At 40.1% G+C, this 23,686-nt stretch overlaps 2 protein-coding genes across 7 annotated transcripts in view; one reads left to right on the forward strand and one right to left on the reverse strand.

Annotated features, from left to right (window-relative positions):
* Nucleotides 1-712: 712 nt before the first annotated feature.
* Nucleotides 713-16,887, forward strand: lima1a (LIM domain and actin binding 1a). 4 transcript variants are annotated; one of them, XM_028453652.1, is made up of 11 exons: nt 713-979; nt 3,231-3,386; nt 5,505-5,550; nt 8,386-8,646; nt 13,137-13,191; nt 14,028-14,122; nt 14,534-14,572; nt 14,661-14,712; nt 15,135-15,214; nt 15,446-15,579; nt 15,802-16,887. In XM_028453652.1, exons 2-11 carry the CDS (start codon nt 3,262-3,264, stop codon nt 16,634-16,636), a joined length of 1,722 nt encoding a protein of 573 aa, XP_028309453.1. In that variant the 5' UTR covers nt 713-979; nt 3,231-3,261; the 3' UTR covers nt 16,637-16,887. The 4 variants fall into 4 exon arrangements, with proteins under 4 accessions (XP_028309453.1, XP_028309454.1, XP_028309452.1 ...); XM_028453653.1 differs by having other exon boundaries at nt 14,540-14,572; XM_028453651.1 differs by having other exon boundaries at nt 715-979; nt 14,516-14,572.
* Nucleotides 16,888-18,907: 2,020 nt separating this feature from the next.
* spryd3 (SPRY domain containing 3) overlaps nt 18,908-23,686 on the reverse strand; it is a 57,135-nt gene continuing 52,356 nt past the window's right edge. For all 3 annotated transcript variants that reach the window (XM_028453280.1, XM_028453278.1, XM_028453279.1), the window contains 3 exons: nt 21,795-21,914; nt 21,153-21,289; nt 18,908-19,439 (listed from right to left, as the gene is read on the reverse strand). In XM_028453280.1, coding sequence (XP_028309081.1) covers nt 19,305-19,439; nt 21,153-21,289; nt 21,795-21,914 — 392 coding nt within the window. In that variant the 3' untranslated portion in view covers nt 18,908-19,304. The remainder of the gene's footprint in view (nt 19,440-21,152; nt 21,290-21,794; nt 21,915-23,686) is intronic.

The following is a 23,686-nucleotide window of genomic DNA, read 5'->3' on the forward strand; positions in this document are numbered from 1 at the left end:
GAACGCTGATCATCCTAATCATACTATAGTAGTCAGTAGATAGTCTATAGTGGATAGTCTATAGTAGACAGTAGATAGTCTATAGTAGACAGTCTATAGTAGATAGTCTATAGTAGTCAGTAGATAGTCTATAGTAGACAGTAGATAGTCTATAGTAGATAGTCTATAGTAGACAGTAGACAGTCTATAGTAGATAGTCTATAGTAGTCAGTAGATAGTCTATAGTAGTCAGTAGATAGTCTATAGTAGACAGTCTATAGTCTATAGTAGATAGTCTATAGTAGATAGTCTATAGTAGTCAGTAGATAGTCTATAGTAGACAGTAGATAGTCTATAGTAGACAGTCTATAGTCTATAGTAGTCAGTAGATAGTCTATAGTAGATAGTCTATATAGTACCTTTTACACATCTGTTCTCATCCTGTCTACTGTTACTGAACTCTAAACATTCCATAATTAGGACTCTGTGTCTCATAAATCTCACTTTCTAAATTCTAACCAATAAATTCATGTAATTATCATCACATGTAGCTAGTTATCATAGATGGGACATTATACATTATTTCTCTTCTGTTGCAGTAAAGCCTCTACTATTTTGTTGTTTGTTTGAGTTTTTAAATGCTGTTATCTTTAGCGTTGAGCGCTCTTCCTCCTCTTCCTCCTCCTCCTCTTCCTCCTCTTCCTCCTCTTCCTCCCTTTCAGTCGTCTGTCCTCAGTGACTCACATCCTGTGAGAGAGAGCTGCTCAGCTTCCAGGAATCCAGTGGATCTCCTCCCCTTCTTCCTCTTCCTCTGCTGCTCCATAGAGCTGTGATACTACTGCTGCTAGAGCAGAATTCTACCTGGGCCAGGTGGACAGAGAGCTGCGTTCTGATTGGCTGACAGGACAGTTAATAGGACTCTGTAGTCGGACGAGCTGCTGAAAAACTGTGGATGAAACAACACTAGACACGCCTCCAGGAGACACTGAGAAAGTTACAGGTAAGAAGTCTTTTCTACTTTTAACTGATGAATGAGTCAAAGATCTGATTAAACTAAAGTTAAACCTAGGGATGAACGATATTTATCGGTACCAGAGCTTAACAGCCAATAATGGAACATTTTCTATTTCATCAGCTCAAACACTTTAAGTTGATTTGATAACGTAACCCCGCCCTTTTACTCTTTGACCCTGCTCAGCCAGTGCTGCTACGTGCTAAGCTAACAAACATGTAGACTGGTTGCTACATGCTAAGCTAACAAACATGTAGACTGGTTGCTACATGCTAAGCAAAAAACATGTAGACTGGTTGCTACATGCTAAGCTAACAAACTTGTAGACTGGTTGCTACGTGCTAAGCTAACAAACGTGTAGACTGGTTGCTACGTGCTAAGCTAACAAACATATAGACTGTTTATTATGTGCTAAGCTAACAAACATGTAGATTGGTTGCTACGTGCTAAGCTAACAAACTTGTAGACTGGTTGCTACGTGCTAAGCTAACAAACATATAGACTGCTTACTATGTGCTAAGCTAACAAACATGTAGCTTGGTTGCTACGTGCTAAGCTAACAAACATGTAGTGGTCTGTGTATTCTCATTTACTCTCTGCAACATGTGGAACATAAAGTTTCTTTCTCCTTATCTGGAAAGATACATGACACACAACACAATACACAACATCCCCTAAAACACACTAAACAACAACAAAAGGTAACTCTTAAAAACCTAAAGTAACTGCACGTGTGTGCGTTGTATTGTGTGTGTGATGGTAAATATGTACTTACACATGCACATGTGTCTGTGTGTACTTTAGGTTGTGTGGAGTGTTTACACACACAAATGCGTGTGTGTCTGTGTGTAAATGCTTGTTTGTTTATGCACACACATTTGTTCACCAGTGCTTCACAGCATTCATGGAAAGTAACAGAGGACAAATAGAGTACACACTACACAACACTACACAACTTATAACCCCCAAAACACACACACTGATCACAAAAAGATGCAAAAAAAAACCCAAAAACTATTTCAATGTAACACTGTCATCATTAGAAGCTGATCTGTGACCTGAGAGTAAAGTTTAACACTGAATAATTAACCTTAATCACATCAATATTTAGGTTTTAATTACTGTGATAACATAACCTCAGATGCTGGAGGTTTATTCTTCGTCTCCATCATGTGAGTGATATTTATGTTCACCAATCAGAACAGCCTTCCTGGGCTGCTGGCCAATCAGAGATGGTTACAGGACACACGCTTGTATGTGCTACAGTGAGTCTCTGAGTACGTTAACAACTACACTAGGGTCTATAAAATACACGTTAATGGATTCACAGAATCAAACAATTAATAATGGAATCTACTGTTGAACGCAGAAATGCACAGAATCAGGTTTAAACGCCGTCACCGTGAGAAAAAGGACGTTTTTATGCAGAAATGTCCTTTCTACTCATCCTGTCCTCTTCAAGCATCACCTAAACACCATCACTGACTCCTAAACCAGAGCCACCAGTGCCTGTTTAACTTTAATGTGTCTGTAAAACTCAGAGCGTTTAAACATCTCATCAGATCTACAGAAGATCTGTGGATAAAGTTGTTCTGTTGTTGTGGACGAGATCATCAATACCAGTGATTGTCTGAAACATCATAGATTATTGATCACTTCTGATACTGTAAATATTCTGACCCCTAGTGGTGAAATAACTGATGTATCTTTGTGTTCATTTATTTTTGTTTAATCATTACATTCTGGAATGATGTCATCAGGATCATTTAAAATAGGTTGATCAAAATGTAATCAATAAACCTGATCAGATTCAGTAAATCAATGATTCCTGAGGGTAAATATGGTGACATTAATGCTGTTCTCATACATCTTTATATGATATAATTAAATAGAACAGTCAGAATAATCCATGTCACTACAACTTATATCTTACTTTAATTGTAAAAAAAAATGGACATATGTTTTTGTTTAATTATAGTTTTCTTTTTTATTAGTATTTATTTTGTTTCTTCACAGAAGTTAAAAACTAATATTTTTTGAAAAAATTGAATTTTGAAAAAATAATGTGGAAAACACGGAATTTGGGAAAAAAATAAACGCATATGCATTTAAATGAATAAAATATTTTTAAAAATCATAAATCGAATCGCATTCACAATATCTGTCAGTAAAATTGTAATGAGGTTTTTTGTAAATAAGTTTTTTTCTTTAGTTTTATCTGACTTCTTCCTCAATCCAGTTTGGAGAACGTTCCGTCCAGGGTCCGATCGATGGCGTCTACAGCTCCGTTCAGTCGTCGTCACTGGTCGTCCCAGTCCCTCAGGGTCACGGCTAAAGAACTGTCCATAGTCACTGTTAGAGGACAAAACAACGCCATCAAAGAGCGCTTCTCCAGGTGAGTCCCACGGCCTCCTCTGATTGGTTCTTTGATCACTCTGCAAGTCTGAGCTTTACTGGTGTTGTGGTGAAACTGGTGTACGTATCAACTAATGACTGACCTCTGAGGACAAGCAGCGGAAACACACAGTCACCAGTTAACATGATCACATCAGATTACTGTGACTGTGTTAATGGTAAATGACCACCAGGAGGCAGTGTTGGTCTGTTTATTTATTCATCTGAGATTTATATTTACATTTTTCTGATTTTCACATCCTTTTTTAATGTCATTCATTTGTTTCTTCTTGTTTTTAAATATTTTTTTTATGTGTGGATTGATATTTTGGGAGGTTATAGGATTTCACTTAATGTTTTGAACGTATTTCGAGTGTATAAATACAAGCAGACTTTATAATTAAATAATATATTTTTATTGTTGTTGTTTTAAAAAGAAGAGAAAATGAAACAAATAAAAAATTTTGGTCCTTGTTTTTTTTTTTTTTTTTTTTTTTTGGATTACTGTTGATTATTTTTAACACTTTTTTCTCTCCAAACACATAAATCAAATACTAATGATAGTAAATACATTGTGTCACTTTTTAAGGGTTTTTATTTTTTTCATTTATCTTCATGTTCAGTAGGGCTGCACGATTTTGACAAAAAACCTAATTGCGATATTTCTGACAGATATTGCGATTTTGATTCGATTTACGATTTTTAAAAATATTTTTTATATATATATATATATATATATATACATAAATGCATATGCGTTTTGATTTTTTTTTCCAAATTCTGTTTTCCACATCAATTTTTTAAAATTGTGGGTTTTTTTTAGAAATATTAATAAATTTTTTCAGATAATATTAGTTTAACTCTTGTGAGGAAACAAAATACTAATAAATAAAAAACCCATAATTAAACAAAAATGTATGTAAAAAATAAAAAGTGAGGTACAATTAAAGTAAGATATAAGTTGTAGTGACATGGATTATTCTGACTGTTCTATTTAATTATAATATCATATAAAGATGTATGAGAACAGCATTAATGTCACCATATTTACCCTCAGGAATCATTGATTTACTGAATCTGATCAGGTTTATTGATTACATTTTGATCAACCTATTTTAAATGATCCTGATGACATCATTCCAGACTGTAATGATTAAACAAAAATAAATGAACACAAAGATACATCAGTTATTTCACCACTAGGGGTCAGAATATTTACAGTATCAGAAGTGATCAATAATCTATGATGTTTCAGACTCTACAATCACTGGTATTGATGATCTCGTCCACAACAACAGAACAACTTTATCCACAGATCTTCTGTAGATCTGATGAGATGTTTAAACGCTCTGAGTTTTACAGACACATTAAAGTTAAACAGGCACTGGTGGCTCTGGTTTAGGAGTCAGTGATGGTGTTTAGGTGATGCTTGAAGAGGACAGGATGAGTAGAAAGGACATTTCTGCATAAAAACGTCCTTTTTCTCACGGTGACGGCGTTTAAACCTGATTCTGTGCATTTCTGCGTTCAACAGTAGATTCCATTATTAATTGTTTGATTCTGTGAATCCATTAACGTGTATTTTATAGACCCTAGTGTAGTTGTTAACGTACTCAGAGACTCACTGTAGCACATACAAGCGTGTGTCCTGTAACCATCTCTGATTGGCCAGCAGCCCAGGAAGGCTGTTCTGATTGGTGAACATAAATATCACTCACATGATGGAGACGAAGAATAAACCTCCAGCATCTGAGGTTATGTTATCACAGTAATTAAAACCTAAATATTGATGTGATTAAGGTTAATTATTCAGTGTTATGCTTCAGTTTTCTTGATTTATTTGTATTTTGTTGTAAATAATTATCAGGACTTCTGGCCAGTTTGTGAGTTTAGAGTTTGTCGTCTTAGCATCAGGAGGAAGTTTTCTACAATATTTTTGAAGTCAAATCTACACTACGTACACAGATCATTAATGTTTCCACACAAGAAACAAAGGTATTTGAAAGTCATCTCATCTTCTCCGCTGAGGAGATACAGAGACGTGTCCTGTAATTTATTAAATTTATTAAAACGTCTCCTGTGTTCAAAGTGTCTCAAGCTGGTCCTTGGTCTGTTTCAGATACCAGCTAGCAGCCGAGGAGGGAAACGCAGAGAAGAAGAACCTGGTGCGTAACTTGATGTTAATCCTTCTCTGCGTGCTCACAAAATCCTTTTTAAACGAACACTTTGATTGACTGGTTTCCATGGTGACGGCAGCGTCGATATAATTGCTGGTTGAGGTGTATGTTATACACAAATTTTGACTTTCAAAATAAATGTTTTTACAAAAGTCTTAAATGACAAATGAGAAAGCTTATTAACTGTAAGACAGTCTGTGCAGCGTCCGTTTCATATTTCAAACATGTTGTGTTTCTTTAAAGAGCAACTAAACCACAGTTTTCTGCTGAATACAGATGTATTTGGGTATGAAGTAGTGCTGTTTATTAATCCTCTAAGGGTTGAACGCTGCTATTACAACTGAATTTTGCTGAACTTTTACTGTTGGCCCCGCCTCTCCTATAAAACTTGAGAGGAGTGAGAGGGTTTCCTCCAATCACAGTCCTCGGTGAGCATTGACTGACAGGCAATGAAGAAGTCCACAGTGTTCTGTGTGCGGTGACGTTTTTAACTTTGTGCTTCTATAAAAAGCAGATTCTGCACTAATCAGTGTTCACGAAGCTGTGTGTGTATTTACAGACACATCTATGCTGTGTGTGTATTCCGGTCTGTCTTGCGTGTGCGCGGATGTGTGTCCCCGTCTTATCGCTATGTGTGCGAGAGCAGGGCTGTTTGCCCCTGACTGGTGTCTGTAAAGTGTGTGAGGTTCACGTTGTGATTGTGTGTGTGTGGTAGTAGTGACACATTTCAGCTTATGAACTCTGTGTGTGTGTGTACAGACACATCAGTGTGTGTATCACTGTCTGTCTCTGTGAACAGCAGTATGGGCTGACAGAGTGGGCGTGTCTTACTGCTATAGCAGTAACCCCCATTATCAAGGCATTTTTTGAATTTCCCTCCTAGTGGCAGGTCAGCAGAAAGCAGGGGTTTAGTTACTCTTTTAGGTGTTTGTTAGCTTAGCATGTAGCGACCAGTCCCACACGTTTGTTAGCTTAGCATGTAACAACCAGTCCCACATGTTTGTTAGCTTAGCATTCAACAACCAGTCCCACATGTTTGTTAGCTTAGCATTCAACAACCAGTCCCACATGTTTGGTTAGCTTAGTACGTAGCAACCAGTCCCACATGTTTGTTAGCTTAGCATGTAACAACCAGTCCCACATGTTTGTTAGCTTAGCATTCAACAACCAGTCCCACATGTTTGTTAGCTTAGCATGTAGCGGCGCTGTCTGAGCAGGGTTAAAGAGTAAAGGGGCGGGGCTCTGTTTATTGGTCTTATCTTGTGAATTCCTGGACGTTTCTGTGTTGAATCACATCAAAGTTCATCAGCTCTAAACTTTTCTTCATTTCCTGAACTTTTCCTCCGTCACTGAATGTTTCTGTTTCTCATTTTCTCCTCCTCACCTTTCGCCCCCTCCCCCTCCCCTCCCCCTCCTTTCCTCCCACTTGTTTCCTCCCCTTTTCTCTGCATGTTGCTTCACGCGCTTCGTTCCAATCACTGTTTCACATCTGGAGCCAACACATACACACACACACACACACACGCTCCCAGTGTAGCGGCGACAGGACGGCGGCCGGCGGGGGAGGACGTCTCACACTCAGGTTTACAGATGTGCTGCTGCAGCTGCTTTTGTTTTTACTCTCCTTTTCTTTTCTTCTTCTTTCCTCCTCAGATCAGACTGATGTGTGTTCTTTACTGTCTTTGTTTTAAACTGTTAACGTAGAATCAGACGTTTTCATCAGAAACTGTTTAAATGTTGGGCTATTCTCATTAACTTTAAACAACTGTTTTTTTCTTTCTTTTGTCATTTTTACAGTTTGTCTGAAGAATTTGTCCAGTGTTAAAACAATATGATGTGCATGGTTGGTTTAAAGCAGTGATGTTAGTCATAATTAATCAAAGAAAAGCTGATAATCAATCTGTGAATCATGACTTTTGGAAAAGGAGGAGCAAGAGGTACAGGACACGCTGTGGAGGCGGAGCTAAAACAACTGATCACTGGCTTGTGCCAATTGAAATTGGGAGTAACTTAAAATAACTATCATATCAAAAAATAAACATGAGCATCCATTCAATGATAAAATGAAAATGGGATTTAATGGGAAAATAACAGGGAATTTAAAGGATTGAAGGTTAAATCTAGTTTGGTAAGTTAATTCCCTTAAAATAAACCCATGTTTGTAGCTCCTCCCATCACTGTAAAGCTACTGACCAATGGGGACGTGAGCTGCTTTAGGACGTTGTCATTGGTTAGTTTTACGGTCTTTATTTTCCTTTGAGCTGAGGAGAAAGAAAAGTAGCATTATTGTTATTGGTGTATTGATTCTACTGGTGACCGTTATAACTGATGACAGAGTGAGGTTTTAATGATGTCACTGCATTTACTTTAGTCAGAAACACAACATAGAAAACAACAGCGGCCCCAGTCACATGATAACATGATCACCAGTTTAACTCTAACACCAACTTTAACTGTTTAATTTGCTCTACGTTCAATTTATTTGACCCAGGAGGAAACTGTCAGTATTTCCTCTTTTCAGAATGTCTAAAAGACATTTTGATGATGCAGCACACACACATGATAGGCTGACAGACCCAGGGGGCGGGGCTTTAATAACACTAACCACGCCTATGTCAGATATCTGACCAATCCCTGAACAATTTGATAAAGTTCTGCTCAGATGGTGTCGAGTATAAAGAAAAACGACCCGAAGAACAAAGTGATGTCATTGATGACGGCGTTCTGTTAAATACGTTAAAACGTAGAATAAAGAAACTTTTTGGAATGAAATGATTGGCTGTTCTGAGCGAGACGTGATCCAATCATCTCTCTCTCCTACAGCTTGTAGAACCTCTGCCTTCGTCGCTGCTCAGTGGGACCTTAAGTGTTCTGAAGAAACGTTGGGAGCAGCAGCCTCAGTCAACGCCCTCTAGCCCCGCCCCCACGCCTCACACCAGCACCAGTCCATCAACTGGAAGCGGCTCTCACGCCCCGCCCCCCGAGCTGATGGAGCCGAGCAGGGAGGAAGAGGAGAAGGAGAGGCCCAGTGTTCCCATCAACAGTCTGAAGATGATGTTTGAGCGACGAGACGACCACGAGCAGGTGAGTCCTCCTCCTCCTCCTCCTCCTCTGAGCGTGACTTTAAAACTTCTAAAACGCTTCCTACAAAGTTCACATCAGAACCTTTTCTTGCTGTTGTAAACAAAGTGGGAGGAGCTCTGTTACCTGTGGGTGTATCACTTCAGTTGGTCATCATCATAACTTGTGATGTCACAACAGAAAATACATTTGTCATCACTAATATTCCAACTACTCTTAAATTAAGGAACTCTCGCTGTGTTTCCATCTCTGTTTCTCAAAATAAAACTAAGTGATATTTCTGAAATTCCAACAAAGTCTAATATCTCGCTTTAACGATACATTTTAATCTGAAAAACCTCCTCATGAAAGAATAAAAACTGTTTCATTACCTGTTTTATTGAATTATTTAGAGCATTTCCAAGAGTAATGGAAACAGCTAATGTCAATAATTGTCCTTAAAGCTGCAGTATGTACGTTTTTTTGTCTTCATTTGTTCCAAACTCCATATACTGTAGTCTATAGTGTGTGTTTATTATTTAGAAAGTAGATTTTATTCACAATCTTTAATCTAAAATGTTCTGAGAGAACTCTGGATCTCTGTGTGACACTGTTTTTCAGCCAATCACAGATCCGTTAACAAACATGGTGCTCCATCAGCTGTTAGGGGCGTTCCTATGGGCAGCTCGACTAAAGTCTATCTGTAGTGATGGTTCAATGGTGGACAATCCTGAAGGAAAAATGAAGAACAATGTAGAGAAGAGAGAATAATAGACGTGTTCATGAGGATGACGGTGAACGACAGGGAAACAGGAAGTAAATCATGTTGGAAACAGGGAGGGGAGGGGCGAGCGTGATTGTTTCCATACCAGTCTCACAGATTCTAGAAAGTTGTTGATTTTATTTTTGTTGTGTCTTGTTTCTTCATCGTGGACTAAACGTCCTCAGATATCCTAGTGTTTGTTTTCAGTGAAGGACGAGAGGAAAACGTTGTGTCTGAACTCAAATAAACATTAGCCCTACTCTGGCAACGTACGGCTAAGCTAAGCTAAGCTCCAGGAGACACCATGTGATTTAAGCCCCGCCCACCATGGAACAGCAGCTGGATTTTAACCAGACACAAAACATGCAGCTTGTTTCTGTTAAAGGTAGCTAATTAGCATGCTAGCATGTGCAGGTAGCAGTTAGCTAAAGGAATGTGTAACATTGAAATAATGATGTGAAGGGAAACATCTGGTTGACCAATAGTGTGAATTATTCTTCCTACAGTAACAGGATAAAAGGGCGTGGCTGTTGTTGTTTTAACCAATAACTTTCTTGTATCTTTAATGAAGATATTTTTCCCTCTGAGAGTTTGGTGGTTAGCGTTAGCGTTAGCGTAGGTTGTTGTTGTTGAGCATCAGAAGTGGATAGATGGTTATGGAATATAGATGTTAGAGAGAGCGTGTCCTCTTCTACACCACATAGATCTGTACATCACTGTCCTACAAACAATGTTCTGTTCTCTTTAGATGTAAAATAACTTATTTTATTTTTGGACTAGTTGTAACAGTAACTACTTTGTATTCTAAAGTAATTATCAAACAACGTCTAAATTGGGACGTTTTTCTTTGTTTTGAAGCTTTTTTCTGCTTCTTTTTCATTTTAAATGTAAAAAATTTTGCAAAAACTTTGTTCAAATCCTTGAGTTTGTCCATTTTTCATCATCTTTAGGAACCGTTTTATTTCAATCACAGTAAATTTCACACCTTTTTTAAACCGTACGGACGTTAAATCTATTTTTAAATCTAATGTTGGTGAAGAGCTGCTTGTGTTCCAGGAGGTAAAGATGGAGGGAGGAGTCTGTTCAGCCTGAGGAGATGATGCTTATGTTCACATGGTCTCACCTCTCTCTCTCTCTGCTCAGCTGACTCGCTCGCCCCCTCTCACTGTCCTCAGGGTGATGGAGGGACACGCCTTCATTTACTGTACAGATGGTCTCACTGTGGGAGGAAACATGTGGTTTGTCATAAATGAGGTCATTTTAAATAATACACTAACAGGGACAAATATCTTTTGGGGGGGGGGGGGGGGGGCATTATTAGGTCACATGTGGTTCTTTGTCTTCATTTTAATTATTATTCTCCTAGAAAACCTTAAAAGGAGAAACTTTTCCTTTGTCCCGTTTTTGCCCCTTTTCGTCATGTTTAACATTTTTTCAGATTTCAGCTCCTTTTACCAATAAATATAATTTGTTCTTATTTTTTGCTCATTTAAGTTCCCTTTAGCCATGACATACCACTTGTTTCCTCTGTTTTTGTCATTTTTTGCCACTCCAGGGCTTTTGTGTCACTTTTGAATTGTTTTGTGACTCACACTGTAAACATCACTGGTCTCAGACTTTATCACCATCGGCTCCTGATGCTGAGTCGGACCCTCTCGTCTCCCGGCCCAGCAGCAGCTTCTCATCTCCTGCCTGTAAATTTAAAAACTAATTACTTACAAAAATATAAAAATAATTTTGAAAATATAAAAAAAGAAATGGAAAAGATAAATAGGACAAAAGGGGCGGGGCTGTGGTTGACTCACCAGGTCAGTGGATATGGTTAATTATTGGTCCAATAATGATGGTGAATCCCCCCCCCATCGTTCCTATTATGAGCCCCCCCCCCAGCACCAGCTGCTCCATGTCCCACCCCCCTCATTATGTCTGATCAGCCTCAGTCTGTCAGTCTGCCACAGGCTGAAGGTACGAGTCCTTCAGACCAGCTCAGAGCACGTTACAGGTTCTCTTTGTTCACTCTCCACGTGGCCTCGTCCTCCTCCTCAGGTTTGTTGATTTTTCTGTTGAATGAAGTCTTTGGTGTGTGTGTGTGTGTGTGTGTGTGTGTGTGTGTGTGTGTGTGTGTGTGTGTGTGTGTGTGTGTGTGTGTGTGTGTGTGTGTGTGTGTGTGTGTGTGTGTGTGTGTGTGTGTGTGTGTGTGTGTGTGTGTGTGTGTGTGTGTGTGTGTGTGTGTGTGTGTGTGTGTGTGTGTGTGTGTGTGTGTGTGTGTGTGCCAGTATCTGGATTAAAGGCAGCAGTGTCTTTGTCTGGTTCACTGATCCACACGCTGGTTACATCTGACACACACACACACACACACACACACACACACACCAGTCTCGTACTTTCTGACACACGTTGTGCGTCTGACGCTCTTTTGTTTCTCATTCTCTGTTTCAACTTTTTCTTGGGATTTAAACCCATGACATGAAGCTTGTGATTGTGAGGTCTCGGCTTTAAATCCCAGGAGAACAGAGAGAAGAAGAAGAAAGGAACCATCTGTTCCTCTGGGATGGTCTGGATGTAGACAATCTGTGCTGTGGCTGTTTCATATTTTTGTTTGGTTTTTTAGCTCCTACAGATCTGTTTTTACTCTTTCTTTCATCCGTTTCTCATCAGTCTCAAATCTAACTTTGTCTCTAACTAATTGGTTAAACTTTAAATTTAACTAAATTACATCAGCTTTAGTCACTTTCTTGTGAACTTGAGCTCATTTTTCATAGTTATACGTTAGCATCGCATCATTGCTAGTGACACCTGAAAAAAGTAGCTCTAGGACTGTTAGCATTAGCTTATTTTTCCTGTGCTGTTAGCATTAGCTTCGACTACAAGCTACTGTCTTCCAGAAACTGATATTCTTTACTTTTAGTATTTACCATAAGAAAAGTTAATCTCATTGCTGTTTGCATTAGCAGATTTTCATTAATTGTTTTAAGCTAATGTTTTAGTTAGCGCTAGCTATTTTTCCTAGTAGACTGACGTTAAAGCTATGTGTTGTTAGCATTAGCTGTTTTCCCTTAAGTCAAAGGGATTGCTGTTTGGATTTTTAGGGACAACGTTAGCTTCAGTTTACAGGAAGAAAGTAGCCATTTTATTTAGCTCAAACAATAATGTTAGCATTAGCTGTTGTCAGTAAACTAAAGCCTTTTGCTGTTCAAAATCAAAAGAAGACAACATTAGCAACATTAGCTACCGTCCTCAGTAAGATGATTGTTGTTTTAGCATTGACCTCAAAGGAACAGGCTAGCGTTAGCGTTAGCCGTCAGCAGACTGTTAACAGTGGATTAAATGCTGAATGTTGATCATTAACTGCTGACGAGTATGAGATGTTCTGACAGAAGTGAATCAAGAATGAGCTCCAACATGTTTCCATCTCATTTGTACGTGTGTGAGATGTTCCTGAACGCAGCGTGCTGCAGCCTGCACACATTCTCAACCTGTTGGACCTCAAGGATCAGAGGGTGAACATCAGGTGAACCAAAGTATGGATGAGGATAAAACGGGAGAAGATCAAACTTTAAATCTTCAACTTCTGCTCAGCTGGACCTTCAGGTCCAATCAGAGCTTCCTGTAGTCCTACGTCAACACTTCCTGTCTGTGCACAGAAGGAGCGTTTTTCTCAGCCTTCATCTTCCTGAGCTGCTAAGGAGATTAAAGTGCACACACACACACACACTGATGGACTTGTGTGTGTATATCTTGTGTCCTGCAGACGTCCTCAGAGCAGACAGACGGAGGCGGAGCCAACATGGAGTCACTACTCGGAGGTACGTCACTACAAACTGTTCAATGTTCAGCACTTTGATCTAACGTTGAGAGATAAACAACCTGGGGAGAACATGCAAACCCTCCTCAGAGCTTCAGCTCCTCGTACCAAACAACAGGAGCCTGAGGGCCACTATGTAGACATTAGTGATGTTGATCAATACTCATCATCATCATCATCATCGATCACTGAAACATGAAAAACAAACTCAGCTACACTTTTACTGTGTTTGTTACTAAAGTGGTATTTCAGTGCTTTTACTTTGAAGGAGGATCGTTCACACTCTAAATCGGTGTTAGGGTGAAACTGGTGTCTGTGTTAACTGATGACTGACTATTGAGCACTCAGTCACCAGTTGATTTAAAACACTACAGTTATGACTAGTTATCAAACTAGTCAGTCCTCAATGGCTCACTGCTGTCACTGAGGGGGCGGGGCTTAAATATGGACACGCCTCTGACCTGCACTAACAAAGATTCTGATAATTCTATGTGTTGGTGGTATAAAGTGACAGCCAATGAAATCAGATGATTAAAACAAGGACAGGAACTGTGTGTGAGTAACAAAAACAAAATGAGGGTCACTTCCTCCCAGTAACGACGCTGAGGCCTCACTAAACCCTGACGTTCCTGCACTGATCCTCAGGAAGAGTTTCTAGCCCCACCCCCTTTTTCCTGACCTCTGCTTCCTGCCTCAGGCTGAACATTCCACACATGATGGTCTGTGTCTGATCAGGCTGAATCACACACTGACTTTGGTTGTGCAACATTAAACTTTGAGACTCTTCTACAGAGGATACACTGGTCCTAAAGACAGTTGTGTATCTGTGTTGAACAGATGGAAGTCTATCTGACTCCACCCCTCTGAGGGACAGGATGGCGCTCTACCAGGCCGCCGTCTCCAAACAGGAAGTGTCTCCATCCTCAGCCAACGTGAGTATCAGAGACTCAGATGGAAGTGAAGGAAGTCAGAAAAAAACAAAACAATCCAATAAAATCAGTCATTGGCATTTGTTACATAAATATGTGCTGACTGTGCAAATAAGGAATATTCATTATATATTAATATACTTTAAAATGTTAATATTGTAATACGCTATTTAATAAATACATTTTAAACTAACAAGTCAACCTGATAATCTGGCCCCGCCCACTTCCCCCGTGTGTGTGTGTGTGTGTGTGTGTGTGTGTGTGTGTGTGTGTGTGTGTGTGTGTGTGTGTGTGTGTGTGTGTGTGTGTGTGTGTGTGTGTGTGTGTGTGTGTGTGTGTGTGTGTGTGTGTGTGTGTGTGTGTGTGTGTGTGTGTGTGTGTGTGTGTGTGTGTCAGTCTGATGGATTCAATGTGAAGCAGAAGGAGAACGTTCCTCCATTCAGTCTGGACAATGTGAGCTCCTCCTCCTTTTCTTCTTCTTCCTGCTGCTGCTCTGAAGGTTGTGTGATAAAGATAATTATGTTTTCTCGTCTTGTTTCAGAATTCTGAGCCAGAAGTGAACGGACAACAAGTTTTCAGTTCCGACGCCATTGGTAACACACTGTGTGTGTGTGTGTGTGTGTGTGTGTGTGTGTGTGTCCAATGGGAACAAACATTGTTAGATCTAAACTCCAGGAGAACAGAACAATGTCTGATTGGTTGATGGTGTTGTCCCGCCCCTCAACCAATCAGATACTGTGTGTGATGGTTGAACAGTGTGATCTGAGGCACACGGGCAGTAAAACCACTGTTGGATGATGTTAAACATCTGTACCTGTTGGTGGTACGCTTCATCGTGTGACTGATGTAAACACTGAATGAGTGAAAAGCTGTGATAAAGACATGTGATAAACAACATTAATGTAAACACGTTAAAGTGATGACCAGTTGATCTGCTGTATCATCACCTGTTAGTTCTGTTTTAATATAAACAGCTCCCCCTAGTGTTGACTACAGTCTCTACTACTGATTACAGACTCCAGTCCTGGTGCTCCAGCTGGTCCTGGTACTCCTGCTGCTTCCCATCAGAAGGACTCCCGCAGTAAGACTCCCAGGGTGAGTCAGCAGTTTGGTTTCTCAGCATTGTCACTGTCTACTGGTCCATTAATTCATTATTATTATTATTAAGGAAAGTTTTATATAAACATCCTGGACTTGTTTAAAGGTTAGAATTAAAAAGATTAAAGTATATTTTTCTCCTTATCTTTTATTTTCCTTTTCTTCATCTCCACTTCCTCCTTCTTCTTCACCTCTTTTTCCTGTGTGTGTGTGCGTGTGCGTGTGTAGAGCTTTGGTCTACCCCTCAGAGAGTCGTGTGTGTCCTGTCAGAAGACGGTCTATCCTCTGGAGCGTCTCGTAGCCAATCAGCAGGTTTTCCACACTTCCTGTTTCCGCTGCTCACACTGCAACACCAAACTAAGGTCAGACTTTATTTAAACAATGTTTTCTTTTAAATAAATGTCTGTCAGAGGACGTTTATGTTGCTGAATGTTTAGTAAATAATTAAACTTAGAGCAGAAAACGGAGCTCCTTAAAGTTAATCTGATTATTTATTTCTTCTCTTTAGGGACATAAAGTCCTTCAGAACATGTTGCTACAGATGTGCGTGCTACCTTGTTTCTGATTGGTTGATTCTCTTCCAGTTTGGCGAATTACGCGTCTCTGCACAGCAACGTTTACTGTAAACCTCACTTCTGTCAGCTGTTCAAAGCCAAAGGAAACTACGACGAGGGCTTTGGACACCGACCCCACAAAGAGCTGTGGGAGAGCCGCACGGACGGAGCCGACTCCTCCCCCCAGTCCTCCTCCTCTGAGACCCAGAACCAGAGCCCAGCCTCTGAGCCTGAGAGCCCCAGTGTGGAGGAGTCCCCCCTGGCTAAGGTCACTGTCCTCACCGCCACCATGGAGGCTCTGGGCCAGGGCTCGTCCGATAAGTCTGACAGACACGCTGAGACGCGTCGCCTCAAGATCTCCTGGCCTCCGCGCAATGAGTCGGAAACGCCGAGTCGTGACCCTGACGGAGGCTCGATTGGGAAGCCAATCAGGGCCAAGTGGCCCCCAGAGGAGAGGGAGGAGTCTCCGCCTCCAGAGGAGGAGCGAGGGTCGCCCGTTCTGCGCAGTAGCTCCTCCCTCAAGGAGCTCAGCCTGGCTTTTACTGTCCCACCACCAGGGGGCGCCCCCACACCCAGCATGGACACGCCCACAGAGGAGGAGGAAGAGGAGGAGATGAAAAGCAAGGTGTCTGAGCTCTCTGAGGAGGGGGAGGAGCTTCAGCAGGAAGAGGAGGAGCTTCAGCAGCTGATGGAGGGGGAGAAAACGAAGAGTCCGACAACAATTCCGTCTCCTGAAGCCGAGATCAACCAACAGGACGTGGGTTTCTGGGACAGCGAGGACAAGGAGGTTGAGGAGGAGGAGCCTCTGACGGTGGAGGAGATGATCAAACAGAACCGATACTATGAGGAGGAGGAAGACGTCTGATGCCAATCCTTCCTGTTTCTCCTTAAATCAAAGTGACAACGTGCCTAAAACATTCCAAGTTTTTAAAAACGTGACCAAATAAATACTTTTTAACTGACGTGTCTGAAGCTTCTGCCGCGGGAGTCGTTTCCTCTCCTCGCTGTGATGTCACATGATGCTAATGCTAAGGGCTGTTATTCAAACAATGCTGTTATTTTTGAAGAGGACGTTTATCCTCCACTAATAAAAATAAAGTGTTTCTCACAAACTGATTTGATCTGATTTTTCATGTCTTTGGTGACGAATTACATTAAATATGAAACATTAAAAACTACACGTTTGACTTGTTTCAGCTAAATGCCAACAAAGCTTTTTAACAATTTCATTAAGTTTCTAGACTTTATACTGTTTTTAATTTGAGAATGTTTGAGAAATTAGTTATTTGACAAATTAAAAAATACTTTGGTTTAAAATTCTGTCAATTCTAGAATTGACTGTTTAAGCTTTATTTTGACTTTAGTTTTAGTTTTATGAATCTGAGATCTCAGCAGTCTTAATTGTGACTTCTATCTGAGAATTGTTTGAATAGTTTGAGATATAGAATGAAGCAATGCTTTGTAACTTTTGGCCACTAGGGGCGCTAGACCTGTAACTTTCACGTCAAGCGCCCCTAGTGGCCACAAGCGCAGCAGCATTGTCGCTAAAATCATCAGTCAGTCAGTCAGTGAGGTCATCCTCTCGTCTTTTGATTATGTATGCAGACAGTGGTTGACTCACTACTCTCCCTCCATCATCTGTAGAGAGGAAGCAGTAGCCCCTCCCACACTACAGTGCATAGGGCTGTACTACACTTCCTCAATTTATCGGGGAAAATTAAAGCGGTAACTTCTTGAGCCAACAATCTGAGTGAACTCAAACTTTAGTAACTCCGTAAATTGATCTTTTATTTTATACGGTAAAAGCGGCGCTGTCTATAAGTGCTGTAAACATACGGAGGAAAACAAGTGATCAGACTACCTCTCTCCTCCGTCACACACACACACGCACGCACGCACGCACGCACGCACGCACGCACGCACGCACGCACACACGCACACACACACACACACACACACACACACACACACACACACACACACACACACACGCACACACACACACACACACACACACACACACACACACTATTTCCAGAGGGAAGTCCCGCTCAAAGCATTGATACTGTCAGCGCTGTATATCAGCCTGAGGAATCATGTAAAATAATACATTTGACTCTTTTGGTCACAAAGTCTGCGGTGTGCCTTTAAGAGTTTAACATCACCACAAGTAGGAGGAGGGGCTAATTCATGGTTGCCATGTCTGCTGATTATAAGTGACTAAAGCCATATTCACACAGGAGGATTAGTTTTATGTAGGGACCCCATGTAATACATAAATGACCCCCAACGTCTGCTTTTTATGTGACACATTTGCACGGGATAACCAAAGCCTGAGATTTTGCTGAAATTTACAGACATCTGAAAATGTGAAACAGTGTGAGTTGATGTTAAAACAACTTTGCAGACTTTTGACCACAGCTCGGTGCTGTTACTGCTAGCGTAGCCAGCTGTATTAAATAGAAGGCTACAAACAAAACAAAAAAAAGATTCTTACCACAGAGTGCAAAGCACAACATGATCCACCATTTGTTTCTGATAACGCTCCTTCTCTTCAGCCTTCTTTCTTTGTTGCCGTACGTTACGGGCCCATAAGGTTTTGCAGGCCCGGGACTCCAAAGCAGCTTCCATTCTTTGCCAAAAGTAAATAAACATGCGTCCTGGTGTCTGTGTTTACCTCGTACAACAAAACACATAATCACACATCAAATCCTGCCCATTTCTGTCCAAATCACACAGATGCCTATTCGCATTGGAGTAGGTCATTTGTGGGGGAATTTTTACTTTAAAAATTACTGACACGTCCGATTCACACGGGATTAACGTCACAGACATTCTCTGCAATTATTACAAATCGCATGTGGTCCCGAGATAAAACTAATCCTGTGCAAATAATGGTTAAGATATATTTTCTTTATATATCATCTGCTTTTATAAACCATATCATGATGTAGGAGGCGGAGCTAATACCAAGAAGTCAGTGTCATAGAAAAAAAAAAAATCACTGTTTTCCTCACTATGTGGAGTTGCTGGTTAAAATATTGACATAAATCTCAGCATTGTATAAGTCAAACTCATTCTGAAGTTATGGAGCTGTTGTGTTTGTATCTGTGATAAAAAGTTAATCAAGAATAAACACATTAAACCTTTTACTGCTTTAAAAAACAAACAAATGTTTACAAACAAGATTGACAGAAATAAAACGCTGCATTCATTCATAAACACCTGGTGAGTCATAAACATCTCACAGAAACAATCCATAGTTCATCTTTGCCATAAATAGAGTTAAGTAGATGATCAATATCAGATCAATATTTAACCAAATGTTTGTGTGTCATCCTGATGGAGTGATTGTGTACTTTTGTGTAACAAAGTGTGTATTTCTGTGTAAACTACATGTGTGTTGATTGTTCTCTGCTGTCACTACTTTACACACAACTGGGTACTTGATTCTTGACGTGAGACCTGGCAACCCCCCCGACCCGTTTCTGGAAGAGTTTGGACCATGAGGAATGTTTCCGTGTGGAGGATGTTCAGCCGCTGAGAGGATGAAGGTCCACCTTCACCTTCTCTCCACTGCTCAGCATTCCCACAGTGGGGAACAGCCCCCCCTCAGGCTCCACCACCTCCCTACGACCCATCAGCTTCCCGTTCCTGGTGAAGAACACCTGGGGGCCACAGGGGGGCGACAGACAGTGTGTTTAATTAAAGATTAGAAACAATAATATTATTTAACATTGTTATGGTGCTGTGATAGCATACATGTATTTCTTTATTCTTTTAATTTAGAAAGCATATTTTAAATAATTTTACTATACATGGTTTATTTGATCATTGTTCTGTATATATGTTGGTCTCATTTATTTCTCTATATTCTTGTCTATAAATGTAATAAATCTATAATATACACTACCGGTTTCAGTTTTTTACTGAAAATTACTCAGTTTATTGTGTCACTGCACTCTGAAAGGAAAGCATAGAAAAAATAAGTGATTTCAGTTTAAAAATAAATGATGGAATCCATGAACAATGCTGTTCAGCTGGTGCTCATGAGGGTCTGGTACCACAGTGTGTTCTAACACTGCTTTTATGCAGAAGTTGGAAGGAACCAAGAAAAGTTGGAACACCTCTAGGAATGAGTAGCACCAGCTTTTAACCTTCATTGTTGCAGAACAGATTTAAATTGTTAACTGTTAATTGTTAACTTCATGCTCCCTGAAAAAGGCCTATTTGTATCTTTCTAAAATGTACATGATTTTTTAGTTTTGGGGAACCAAACCTTTTTTTAAAGGGTGTTCTAAACCTTTTGACTGGTAGTGTGTATTAGACCAGTAGAGATTTATTTATTAACACTATTATAACACTGATGTCCAGTGTTTTGCTATGTGTGGTTAATTTTATCCTTATATGTTGATATATTTATTGGGTTATTATTGATAATATTTAAGAGATTTGCAGATGTGGATCTCATGTTGGTATGAATGTCCTTCTGTGGTTTGACCACCAGGGGGCAGTGAAAGGGTTAATATTAGTGTGAAAGTCACTCAGTCTTCACTTAAATGTTATCACTGATGGTGCTTCTAAACCGCTGGGTCTGGACCCTAAAGTGGACATGGATCTTATATCAGTGGGTCATGGATTTATTTCTATTTATATGGATAGAGAAGTTGATTCTATGCTTTTATTTTGAAGGCTGTTACTCATTTTACTGAATTTCACTTTTTAATTATTTTATTTCTGTTCAAATAAAGTTTTACATCATAATCCTTAAATTATCCTCCAAATGTTAACTGTATTCTCTGGATTATAAGCCACTACTTTATGAAATATAAAATGAAGGGCCTTATCAGCCTGTAGCGCCATCTAGTGATTAATAATGTGATTAAACATCACTGTGACTGTACAGCTGCTTCATACTGGGCTGTGAGTGGAAGATTAATTATGTAGGATTTCCCATAATGCATTCTGGTATAAAATACAAACGATGAATTGATCTGATGACATCATCGATCTGCAGTGAATACAGTAAACACATGCTGTAAATACCATAGAAGAAGAAGAAGCCCCGCCCCTTTCCCTCAGAGAGGAAGACTGATGCTTTTTGTTTAGTGACTTTGATCATCTTCAGTCACATTTAAAAGAAACAAAGAAAGACCACATGGATGTAACAGATGGATTCTTTTAAAGAGATGCAAACAATTCAAACATACGGAAATAATGTGTTTTATGTCAGTTTTAAGTTTCAAATGTGAGAAATGATCATTATCGGTGCATCATTCTCTGATTGGTCAGCAGGAGGAGCAGGCGTGTCAGACTCCAGCCCGTGGACCAATCAGATGATCTAATTTTTTCACATTCACACACTTTAATGTTAAACTCACTGTGACTCTCCTTCCTTCCTCCTCCTGCTCTCCTTCCTCTTCCTCTTCCTCTTCATCATCCTCCTCATCCCTGTGGTATAGGCAGAGAGAGTCGTGACCTGGAAACACCTGTAGACCCTCCCATTGGTCGGAGTCACCTGAGGACGAAGCAGCGTGAGGTGTCAAATATACACCTATATATGCCTCCTCTGATTGGATGAGTTATCCAACCACATCCAACACCAGGAAACACATGGAAAACTGAGGATGTTTGACTTTAGAATCCTGATCAAAGCATTAACAGGAAACATCAAAGGCCTGTACTATGAAGCTAGATAATTATATCCTGGATTTATCTACGTTAGCTTCACCTATCTGAACATTCTCCGTCAGTCAGAAGCTGTCCAACTAATCTAGACTAATCTCTGGCTATGTGCGCGCTCTAGTGACAGAGGAGGAGATTACAGCGTCAGACCAATCACAGAGAAACTGGAGAGTAACTTATGTCACAAATGAGGCATAACTCTTTAAAAATATGAAGAATTAAGTTTTGTCTGACCTCTCCGTAAGGATTTACAGATGAATGGTGATAAAACTATGATCCACTGAAACTCGTGTTTAGTTAAAACAAGTTGATAATTGAGGTTAATGAGCCACGCCCACCTTCAGAGTCCAGGATGTAGTCCCGTGGGAACATGATTCCACATCCCATAATGTCTCCTTTGAAGCATCGAGGACCGAATGCGTCTCCCACTCCGCTGCCGTGGAAGATCTTCCCATCATCTGTGAACAAAGGGAAGTCATTGTTACCACCAGCAGGAATACTGGGACACACGTCATTATAATAAACAAACAAACAAATCTTAATTCTTTAAAGGAGGAACATTATTATAACTAGAATAGTTGCATCTCTTGAAGAAAATGCAAGTGAGCTGCAATAGGATTAGCCTAACATTAGCTAACATTAACCTAGCATTAACATTAGCCTGCAATTAGCACTGACCCAGCATTAGCTAACATTAGCCTAGCATCAATATAGCAATAACATTAACCTAGCATTAACTAGCATAAACTAACATTAATGTTAACATTATCTAACAATAACCTTAGCATTAGCATTGACTGGCATCGGCATTAATCAGCATTAGCCTTACAATAGCTTATCATTAACATCAACATAATATTAGCATAGCATTAGCATTAACCTAACAATAGTGTAAGTGCCCAATCCTTTCATGGACCTAATCCTTTCAGATTCTTTCAGATCCTTTCAACACATGTGTGAAATGCGTCTACACCCGGTTCGTGTAATATTTAAAAGGTTGAAACCCTGCTATTTAAAAAGAATTAGTTTCATCCGTACAAACTCCCAGCGGTCGAAACCAATCTGCATCGGGGTACCCACCAGGGCTGTCCTCTAAGCCCATTGCTATTTATTTAGTTATCGAGACACTAGCCTTTTGGGTGTTAAGAGAAACGGCAAAGAACACAGGGTCTCTCTGTATGCTGATGATTGTTTGTTGTTCATCTCAGACCCGACTACCTCATTGCCCCATGTCTTAATGCTGCACAATCAGTTCGGTCAACATTCCGGTGAAGCACGCTCATTAGACTTTAGCAACCTCCCTTTGAAAGCTGAAAATAGCAAATTATCTCATTTGGGTATTTCAGTCACTTGTAAATATTAAGTCAAAATGCTCGACCAAACTAAACTAAACTTCTCCCAGTGGTCCCCTTTGTCCATATCTCTAGTGGGACGTATTAATGTTGTGAAAATGAACATCCAACTAAATTTTTTGTACTTATTTCAGGCCTTGCTGATCTTTGTCCTCAGAGCATTTTTTGTCAAGCTTGATTCAATTATTTCATCATATCTATGGTGGGGTAAACGTCCTCGCCTCAACAAGACCCTTCTCCAGAAACCCAAAGCAAGCGGTGGTCTGGCGCTCCCTAATCTTCGTTCCTATCTGTCAATTGCGTTGCTTCTCATTCTGGTCCTTTTTTCTCAACCAGGCTAAATGCCCTGACTGGGTGGGTATGGAGTTAAATTTCAACAAAAATGTGTCTGTTCCTGCGCTGCTGGGATCATCACTTCCTGTCCCCCCAATCCAACCCATTAAGAACCCAGTGGTTAAACACTCTAAGAATACGGGCTCAATTCAGGAATGTATTTGGGCTTGACAGTTTTCCTCTTTTAAGCCCTGTTGAATCAAACCATCTTTTTGAACCTTCATTACATGACCCTGTTTTTTGTGAGTGGCACAGGAAGGGGATTGTACGTTTTAAAGACTTGTTCATAAACTAGCATCATTTGAGCAGCTGAGTGAAAAGTTTAATCTACCAAAGTCTAACTTCTTCAGGTACCTGCAGGCAAGACAATTTCTTATTTCAAAGTTTTTTCGTCTCCCCTCGTCGTTAGAAACAACCACTGTCGACTCAGTCCTGTCCCTGAACCCATATCGTAAAAGGCTCATTTTTGTCCTCTATAACATGGTGGTAGACATAAAGCAGGACACTACAGACACATTTAAAAGATCATGGGAGGAAGACTTAGG

The sequence above is a fragment of the Gouania willdenowi genome, chromosome 7, assembly GCF_900634775.1.
Source record: "Gouania willdenowi chromosome 7, fGouWil2.1, whole genome shotgun sequence".
Lineage (NCBI taxonomy): Eukaryota > Metazoa > Chordata > Actinopteri > Blenniiformes > Gobiesocidae > Gouania > Gouania willdenowi.

What these genes read in the sequence shown, in the direction of transcription:
- lima1a (XM_028453651.1), top strand. Translation starts at nt 3,262, where the DNA reads ATGGCGTCTACAGCTCCGTTCAGTCGTCGTCACTGGTCGTCCCAGTCC. An exon ending in CATGGAGTCACTACTCGGAG is followed by an intron (nt 13,192 to 14,027) that starts GTACGTCACTAC and finishes TGTGTTGAACAG; the next exon opens with ATGGAAGTCTATCTGACTCC. An exon ending in CTCCATTCAGTCTGGACAAT is followed by an intron (nt 14,573 to 14,660) that starts GTGAGCTCCTCC and finishes GTCTTGTTTCAG; the next exon opens with AATTCTGAGCCAGAAGTGAA.